Source organism: Tupaia chinensis, unplaced genomic scaffold, assembly GCF_000334495.1.
Source record: "Tupaia chinensis unplaced genomic scaffold, TupChi_1.0 Scaffold000106_1, whole genome shotgun sequence".
In the NCBI taxonomy this organism is placed as follows: Eukaryota; Metazoa; Chordata; class Mammalia; order Scandentia; family Tupaiidae; genus Tupaia; species Tupaia belangeri.
In genome coordinates, this window is record NW_006159570.1 from 287,885 (window position 1) to 298,072 (window position 10,188).

Genomic DNA, 10,188 nt, shown 5'->3' on the forward strand with positions numbered 1-10,188 from the left:
AGCATGCTACCCGCTGTTCCCCCAAAAAAAAAAATTTTAAAAAAAAAAAAAAAAAAGACTTCACATTACAGTCCTCAGGGTTCTCTCCAGGGTTTTGGAGGGTTCTAACTTACATGCTAGAAGGAGGAAGGTAATACTTAGAGCGGACAGTCTAAAAACCCAGAGAGATTTACACGTTTAGGTGATTCTACCAAATACCTATAGAAACTAGGATAATACCAAGGTAGACTTGCAAAGAATGGAATCCTAGAGGACCAGCAGTTAGTCAAATGGCTATGTCATTGATTCAAGTCCCAGACCCAGCAACTTAAACTCACACTGGGCGCGACTGCGTGCGTGTCCAAGATCTTGAGACGAGAATGGAGGAGAAGGGATTGCGGCCTGGCCATTCCCCCTGGGGAGTGATTTCTCACTTCCTGTCTCTCTGTCTCTCTCTGTCTTTCTGGCGAGTGCACGTGCCCTATAGCAAAAAAACTCTCCAAAAAAAGAAAAAAAAAATAATGGAATCCAGAAGCTTCTAAGAAGTTTCAGTAGTGATCAGGAAGAAAGTGAAATTTGGTGTTTGCCAGATACATTGTTGCATATGGCTGAGCCCTCCGTTGCATCTGAAAACATATACATTACTTAATTCCTGTCCTATAGTTGAAAGCAGATGGAAAACAGGATGAACAGCTGTCTCCATAAGACACATGTCTACCATCCTATGCTCTCTTTGTTCTATGGGCTTTAAGTAAAACAACTCATAACAGCCTTGTAAGGGAGACATTATCACTGTCTTCATTTTACAGATGATAAAACTGAGGCTTAGATTAGGGCTAGTAATGTATCCAAGGTCACAGAGCTAATAAATAGCCAGGTCTTGAAATCAGGCAATGGAGCTAGAGTTCATGCCCTTCATTCTACACAATGAGGCAGTTGAGCAGCCTGAACAGCTGCCACCTCTCCTTCTGCGAGGCCTACATACCCCCTTATACAATGACCACTCTAATGACCTGGCAGTCAGGAGACTTGTATGGAGCTTGCTTGGAAATATCTGTTCACAAACTATTCTGGGATAAATTTTAGGATTGTGAGAGTAGCCAAGAATAGCAAGCAAAGTGGAACTCAGTTTTTTGTAATTAAGCTGAGGAACAATATTACTCTTTATAAGAACAATTCATGCAAAATACTTGAAACCCTGATAAGAATTCTTGGCCTTGTGGATAACAATGCCCAGGGAGGTAGAGCAATCAAGCAACCCTACTGGTATCCTTACTAACTTAATTAGTCTTTTCATTTTTTTAAAGAATTATTTAATTTTATTTATTATTAATATTCAATTTCACCAGAGAGAGAGAGACAGGGAGAGAAAAAGAGGAAGAGAAAGCAAGCCGCCAGGTCTAAGACTCAAACCACAGTCGGCCATGTGACAGTCCAGCACCTTAACCACCATGCCACCTGCTGGCCCCTCAATTAGTCTTTAAACGTCCTGGAATAGCAGTTGTAGAGAAGGAATCATTTAGCTAGAGTTCATTTTGCTATTGTGAACTTCAAGGTGAAACAGAGTACTTCTGTCTCAGCTTAAAGGCAAGATGGTGGCTCAATTGGGCTGGATCGCTGCCTTTTGTGATTTAAGGTGATTCTCTATTGAATAAGAAAGTTTTCAAGCTCCGGTCACTCTTTACTTATTCAGGATGGTTCCTTGAGAAGATGCAACCTGGGAGGGACCAGCAGTTGGTGTAATGGCTATGTCATGGGACTCCCATGTAGTTGACCACAGTTTGTGTCCCACACACGATGGTTTAAACTCATGCCGGGCACGTGTGCATGCGTGCCCAAGATCCAGAGAGCAAAATAGTGGAGAAGGGACTGCAGTGTGGCCATGCCCCAGGGGGCGATTTCTCACTTTCTGTCTCTTTGTCTCTCTCTGTCTTTCTGGCAAGTACACGCATCCTATAGCAAAAACCTCTCAAAAAAAAGAAAAGGTTCAACCTGGGTTAAGTCATGCTACATGTATAACAATAATCTCTCTCACACACATAAAAGATAGTTAAGGTGGGGCCAGCAGGTGGTGTGGTGGTTACGGCACTGGACTTCCATATGGCTGACTGTGGTCCAGGTCACTTAGACCTGGAAGCTAGCTTTCTCACTTTCCCTCCCTCTCTGTCTGGTGAGTGCATATGCCATATAGAAAATTAAAAAGAAATACTACTACTACTACTTATAATAAATAAAATTAAATAAATAATTCTAAAACAACAACAAAGACAAATAGTTAAGGTCAGGTATGATGCTGTGTAGGCCTTCAGTACTGTGGCCACATAGGAGTTAAAAACTAAATATCCCCTCCACTGCCCTGCCCGTGCTCTGCACTAGGACCCATCTACGTACTACATAGTAGAAAGGATAGTGAGCATAGAGAGGCTTCCAGAATTTGGCTGTAGCACATAACTTTTTTTTTTTAAAGAGATTTTTGCTATAACGTACATGTACTTGCCAGGGAGACAGAGACTGAGAGACAGAAAGTGAGAAATCACTCCCCAGGGGGAATGGCCATGCTGCAATCCCTTCTCCTCCATTCTCCTCTCAGGATTTTGGACATGCGAGCACATGTGTCTGGTGTGAGTTTAAAGCCCTGAGGTTTGAGACCTATATGGGAGTGCAGCAATGTAATCATTACGCCACCTGCTGGTCACAGCACTTAACTATAATAAATAAAATTAAATAAATAATTCTAAAACAACAACAAAGACAAATAGTTAAGGTCAGGTATGATGCTGTGTAGGCCTTCAGTACTGTGGCCACATAGGAGTTAAAAACTAAATATCCCCTCCACTGCCCTGCCCGTGCTCTGCACTAGGACCCATCTACGTACTACATAGTAGAAAGGATAGTGAGCATAGAGAGGCTTCCAGAATTTGGCTGTAGCACATAACTTTTTTTTTTTAAAGAGATTTTTGCTATAACGTACATGTACTTGCCAGGGAGACAGAGACTGAGAGACAGAAAGTGAGAAATCACTCCCCAGGGGGAATGGCCATGCTGCAATCCCTTCTCCTCCATTCTCCTCTCAGGATTTTGGACATGCGAGCACATGTGTCTGGTGTGAGTTTAAAGCCCTGAGGTTTGAGACCTATATGGGAGTGCAGCAATGTAATCATTACGCCACCTGCTGGTCACAGCACTTAACTTAACCAGTTGCTTTTTTTTTAAGAGCAATTTTTGCCACAGGACGCATGTGCTCGCCAGATAGAGAGACAGAGACAGAGAGACAAAAAGCGAGAAATCACCCCCCCACCCCCAGCGGGGATGGCTACACTGCAATTCCTTCTCCATTCTCCTCTTGGGATCTTGGGCATGCCCTCACACATACCCCGCATGAGTTTTAAGTTGCTAGGTCCGGGACTCAAACTGCAGGCAAATATGTGAAAGTCCAGCAACCATTATGCCATCTGGTGGTCCCAACTTCTTACGCAGTTGTTAAATATACTGAATAACACCCTTGCATAAAATGAATATCTAAGGCTGCCTTGAAGGGTGAAAAGTTTATAAAAGGGATAAACCAAGTTTAAGTGGTATGTAGGGGAGTGTGGTGATGAGAAATGTGTGAGCAGTATAGCTATAGGACTGCAAGTCTACTTCATGTGCAGGGGTGGGGTGGGGGGTTCCCTGTGATGGAGTGAGGCCCCTCCCTGACCTCTCTGACAAATCCTTTGTACAGTCACTATCCAGTAGAGACACCTCTCCACAGCATTGCCCAGAGCTCCTCCTCCTGGTGGCTCTGCCAGGGAAGGACTGCTCCCTGTTCCACCAACGGTTCTAGTGCAGAGGTCTAGGGCAGGTTTCTTCCTGCACTTCAAATGTTCTGTTTGGTATAAATTCAAGAGAATCCAAATCTGAAAGCAACAGTGAAAATAACTCTAGACTCACTTCCTTTGAAATAGCAGAATTATTTTGGGTCTTAGTCCTGATTTAATGAAATGAAGGAGGAGAAAAACAGAAAACAAAACTTGCCTCTAACCTCCTGTTGATGTTTGGATGTTTGTGTGTTTGTTTTGTCTCTGTACAGAGATTCCAGCATGTGCTTCTTAAATCCCAAACAAACCTCTGACCAGGCTGCTGTGAATGAAGCTTTACTCCCACAATATTATGAAAGCAAACACAAGTCCAGGGTCAAGTGCTTCTTTTGTTCCAGAAGTTCTTTCCCACGAGTTCAATCCTGCCATTAGCATTGATTTCCACGGCTTTAATCTGGGACGGCCTATCTCAGCTTGTTAAAAGACTGTTCAACTATGACTTCTTTACAATACTAGAGAAAAAACTAAAAACTAAAAAACCCAGAAAGGTAGAAAGTGGGAACAAAATAAAGTCACCTACTTACCTTTACCCCCTGTCGCCTGAAGCATCTTCAAATGATCAACTGTCATTTGTAATATTTCAGCTTTTTCTAACTTTGCAGATCCCTTCATAAACAAATAATAAAGTCTTATTAAATCCTACAGAAGCTAACTTTGAACATATATGCTGAATTTATCAATAGCATTATAGCTTCAATTTTTCCCTCTCACCAAAAAAACCTAAATTTAATTTTTTCACAGAAAAATCTGAATTCTTCTGACACTTTATATGAAAGCACTGATTAATATGTTGCACCAAATGAAGGATATTTTCCATTTTAACTTTTAGAAACTAAAAGAAGGTATAATAAATAATTTTCTTATCATGAAAATAATTACATTTCTTGCTGGAGAGGTTTTTTTGTTTTGTTTTTTATTTTTTGCTATAGGGCGCATGTGCTCACCAGAAAGACGGAGAGAGACAGAGAGACAGAGAGTGAGAAATCACCTCCTGGGGGGATGGCCACGCTGTAATCCCTTCTCCTCCATTCTCCTCTTGGGATCTTGGGCATGCACGCACACGCGCCTGGTGTGAGTTTAAGCCACCGGGTCCAGGACTTGAACCATGGTTGACTACATGGGATTTCAGCGACATAGCCATTACACTAACTGCTGGTCCCAATAATTACATTTCTTCACCAGCCCCACAGTGCTATGTATAGGGAGCTATATTCCACATGGCCTACTGTGGTTTGAATCCTGGCCCCATCGGCTTTAAAACCACACTGGGCACATGTGTGTGCATGCCCAAAATCCTGATGGGATGAAAATATGAAGGAAAAAGGACTGTGGTGTGACCATGCTCCATTGGAGGGTGCTTTCTCTGTTCCTCTGGCAACAAAAAAATTATGATGATGACCACATGCTCCCTCTGGCAACCAAAAAATTACAATCATCATCATCATCACTATTCTTAATCTCCTAACAGCACTCCACTAAAACGATTACAATTACAAAAATTTAAACTTGGCATGTACTCTATCTTGGTTAATAATTTTGTCTATTTTATTAAAGGACATCCAATAGACTTATAAAAGGCTGAAATGTTAGTTGAATACCAACTCTGAGTGATTTTAACAAATTATTGCTAAAAGTAGAATTTTTTTTTTTTGAGAGATTTTCACTATAGGGTGTGTGTGCTCGCCAGACAGACAGAGAGAGACATAAGAGACAGAAAGCGAGAAATCACCCCCCAGGGGGGATGGTCACGTCGCAATCCCTTCTCCTCCATTCTCCTCTCGGGATCTTGGGCACGCACGCACCCGCCACCGGGTCCAGGCCGCGAACCGCGGTCAACTACGTGGGAGTCCAGCGACATAGCCATTACGCTAACTGCTGGTTCCCAAAAGTAGAATTTCTTTTAAATAGAAAAAATTCTAATAGGGTAACTAACACTAGACCACCAGTACGTGGAACAAAAAATAAAAAAGGGAAGACTTTCAAGGTTTTTCCCCCAATAATTACCAGTAGGTGTCACTGTGAAATCCAAAATCTTAAACAGGAAGGAATAATTTACTTATCTAAGAAGATCATAAATGCTTAAGAATTTTTAAACCCTTAAAAATAGTTCTTCATAAAACTGTCTTGGAAATATGTTTGTATTTCTCTTTAAAAAAAAAAAAAATAAAACAAGGCAACCTCTGGACCAGTTGAAATACAAATGCACCACCTCAAACTCTCAGGGGACTGTGAGTAGCTTCTAACTTCCTGGAAGACCTAAATAATTAAATGAGAATGGTTTTTGGGTTTTCTTTTTAATGGATAAGAACATTAATTTCAGCGTTCTATGCTTTACTTGCTTTGCAAAAATGATCAAAACCCAGTACATGGTGAGAGTGCTGGAGCTACTCTAAAGAACACTCTTTTAATCTTGCTGTGACAGGGCCAGCTCACTGGGGTTGGTAGCCAAGCTCTGCAAATGGGAACGCTTGTGTTTATGGTAACTAACTGCCAAACAACTGAGGTTTGCTTTCAAGGTTTGTTTTAAGTCAACATTTAGGAAAAAATAAAATCTAACAAACTAAGAAAAGAAAATCACCGAACTGACTTGTCTTCCAAACTAGATATTTCAGTCCTCAAAATATATTTAAAAAAAAATCCATTACTGACATTTTCACTGGTAGCCTATTGTCACTGAAAATGCTCCTAATTAAAACTATAATTTCCACATTATTCTCAGCTCATCAAAGACAGTTTCAGCAAACAGACTGGAGGCCTTTTTTGTTTAAAAAATGTACACTACATCTTGGGGCTAGCAGGTGGCATGGTGGCATGGTGGTTAAGGAAGCTGGATTCCTACATGCCCGACCATAGTTCGAGTCTCAGACCTGGCGGTTTGCTTTCTCACTTTCCCTTTCTCTTACTCTCTGTCTCTCTCTGGTCAAATTAAAAATAATAATAATAATAATAACAACAACAACATATGGAATTAAATAAATAAACTAATTCTTTAAAAAAATAGCACATTACATCCTGTACTTCTGTCCATGTTCAACTTTTCCATGAAGATATACAAGGAGTTTTAGTGAAAGTGACTAATAAAACTAAAACTGTACTTTCTGGATAATTTCCAAGGGCTTTGTAGGGCTGGTTTTTATAATGTTTGTGGATTCACGAACTAAACAACAAAATGCAATACACAAGCCACTGTTGTCTTATACCATGTGAATTAAATTGAAGTTATTTTCAACAATGCCAGGTTGTCATTGCCTTGGCAGGATGTGCCTGGAAATCTGTGCCATTACACGGAAGCAGGGGAGGGAGGGAAACAAGGAGAAATGTGATTTTTTTAAAACCACAAAGGAAGATGTAAATATTTGGTTTTTCAGTTTCCTAAGTGTGCAAAGTATGTATTTTCTTTATTGGTAAAGGAATACTTGAACTCTGAAAAGGGGAATTTCTGACCAATTTGATTTTTACCAAGCTTCCAAAAAGATGCCCCAAATCAAATATCATTCTGTGAACCTCAAGGTTAAAGATGAAAGGAAGTGGCTCAGTAGACAACTTTTATTAGTAATATTATTTAGAATATAGAACTAGAGGTGTTACTTCCTGGTCTCTGACTATATTTTTAAATTAAAGAAAGAGTCCTTTTTAACAGTTTGAGGAAAAAATGATACTTCACTTTTTATTTAAAAAAAAAAAAAGAATACTATATACATCATGGTTTTAAATGAAACCACTACTGGTATTCATAGAAAGAACAGAGAAAGCATGTACACTATTGCCCTTCAGGGGAAAATAAGCTAAAGAATGGAAATGTTTTTCAACTTCATGATGGATTATGTTTTTAATAGTTTTGCCACAACAAAGCATTTTATTGAAATAGCAGCTCTTTGCCAGATCAGGGCACATACACCATTATTTTAATGAGCTTTAACAAGAACCCACATTCCCAGATGAGAGAATCAGATTGTGTGAGCTTTTCTGGGGAGGGGGGAGCGTCAAGGGTGGGGTACTTACTTGTTTTTCAAAAGCAGTTGGCACCAGTCGTCTTAACTCAGATAAACTGTTATTTATCCGATCCCGACGCCTTTTCTCTATAATCTATCCCAAGAAAAGCAAAACAATAAAAGTTTATGAATACCCAAATGATAACATTACTCATAATGGAAAAATAGAACTGTTATACATTGGGCTGGATTACATGAACAAAAAGAAAAAAAAAGTCACATACCCCTCTCCTTTTCTTTCTTGCCATAATCTGAGATGTTGTTGTTGGAGAATTCGATCTAATCCCAGAGCTAGTACTTTGCCTATGAAACAGGAAGAGTCTGTCAGGTGCTGCATTAACACGAGCATTGTTTCTTCTGGGTACTGGATGGCACTTATTAAATATTCAGAGTGGTTGCACAGTTCAGGTCAGCGTGATTTTATTCTTAGGTCTTGCTTCACTCTGAACAGACTTTGCTTTCAGCCCTTTTTTTCTTTATTCTTTAAGAATTATGCCTTAAAAAAGGTTTTAAGTGGGTAATCCAGACACAAATGTCCTTAGTGAAAATACACCTGAATTTGTACTTGAGTCTCCCAAAGAAATAATTATGGGCAATTAGGGTGAGAAGTTAAATATTAGTATTTTCTAGTTTCACTCATACATATTTCTTGCAAGTTAACTAATCTCCTCTAGCAGCATCCCTCCTCTTTCCTGTTAGACACAAAGTAATACCGCTTCTAAAATAAGGATCATGTCAAATGCTACTATTCAACACTATATAGTCTTCACTTGTCAAACTGTTGTCCCTTGTTCAATCTTTAAGACAAGCCAAAGTTAACTTACCATATTCAAACTTCAATTAGTCATAATCTCACAGGGGAAAACAATGACAGATGCAATGTTCTATATACTAATCTTCCAAAAGAATGTCCTAAATTAAATATGCCACTGATAGGGAAACTATTAAAATTAAGTTTGCAACCAGTAAATGTTTTACTTTGAAAATGAAACTGGTGGTGTCTCTCAGTCTTCCATCTAAGGTTAAGTTTCTAGAAGCTGCAGTTCACTTCAAGTTTACTAACGAAAAGATATTTCTATACTGAAAGTTCAAATTATGACTTGGTCACATAATTTTTACGATCCTTTCTAGTCTCTATCAATTTCTCTTTATAATTCCTGGACTCTACACTACTTCATGTTCTCAAATCCTCACAGTTCCGTTCATTTGTTCTATTTCATTTTAGCAATGTGGTGCACGACGTTTCCTTAACGTTGTCTTCTCACTTCTGGATCTGATTTCTGATTAACTGTCTCTGTCTCACCCCTTCCCTATTGGTTTCACCTTTGATGTGCATCTTCCGTTTTTGGAGCTCATTTTTTACACTCTCAGATTCTCTGCAAACCACATTTCATGTAAATATCTTTGCTTTTGCTGATTTCAAGCTTTGGTTTGTACGTATCAGAATGAGAATACGAAGGATAATCAGTTTTCCAAAGACAGGAAGAATTTCACCCTTTGAATGACAGCTGCAGATAAATAATTAAGGTGCTTCTGGGGATGCCAATTAGAAGCAATTATCATTTGACCCGCCTTGGCTCTAAAATGCCTCGGTAATCTCCCTCTGTCACAGGAAAGAGGAGGTCTGGCTTCTGTGATCACGACGCCGATCTTTAAGACCAAGCAGTCAAAAAAAGGATGACCGATTTGATCCTTACATCTGTCACTCATTCGCGGGTTAGCCAAGTCACATTCGGTCAATCTGCAATGCTCAACCTACTTAGCCTTGACATCGCGGACTGCTTTAAAATTTTTTAAAGTGTTTTTAGTCTCCCCCCCCCCAAAAAAAAATCGGTTTTTCCTTTTGACCTATTTTGGAAGTGTTCCGAACTAATGGTTCAGTGCCTGGGGCGTCGCCAGAAGCCTGGACTCGCTGGTCCGTACGCCCAACGCTGACAGCCAGGACCCTCCTACACCAACTCCAGCATTCTCCCCTTCAGTCGCATCCCGCGTCCTCTCCGCCCCACCCCTGCAGTCCAGACAGACATCCCTCGCCCCACCCCAACTCAGGCTCTGTAAAGCGCCCAACAAAGTTTCTCGTGCAAAACTTTGCCCTCTCCGCTAGTGCGCCGCGGAGAGGACCCTCAGGACCTCCAGGAAGCTGCTCGTGCAGATAGCTCTGGGACACCCTAGGACTCTGGGCAGCCCCCGCTGAGCCCGCGCTCACCCAGAGTAATTGTTCTCACTCCCAACGTCGATGGTCTCGTCCAAGTCGCTCTCGGAGGTCGTCTCCTCGGAAGGGCGCTTCATCGCGGCGAAGACCGCGTGGGACCCAACTTCGCCGAGCCACGGACGCCGAACAGGGCGCAGCGCACTCCCCG

General features: G+C 40.8%; 1 protein-coding gene across 1 annotated transcript in view; it reads right to left on the reverse strand.

Moving 5' to 3' along the window:
* HEY2 (hes related family bHLH transcription factor with YRPW motif 2) overlaps window positions 1–10,182 on the reverse strand; it is a 14,977-nt gene extending 4,795 nt beyond the window's left edge. Inside the window, exons 1-4 of the mRNA XM_006143798.1 lie at window positions 10,035–10,182; window positions 8,053–8,131; window positions 7,839–7,922; window positions 4,361–4,442 (exon numbers count right to left, since the gene is read on the reverse strand). Coding sequence (XP_006143860.1) covers window positions 4,361–4,442; window positions 7,839–7,922; window positions 8,053–8,131; window positions 10,035–10,117 — 328 coding nt within the window. The 5' untranslated portion in view covers window positions 10,118–10,182. The remainder of the gene's footprint in view (window positions 1–4,360; window positions 4,443–7,838; window positions 7,923–8,052; window positions 8,132–10,034) is intronic.
* Between the last annotated feature and the right edge of the window lie 6 nt (window positions 10,183–10,188).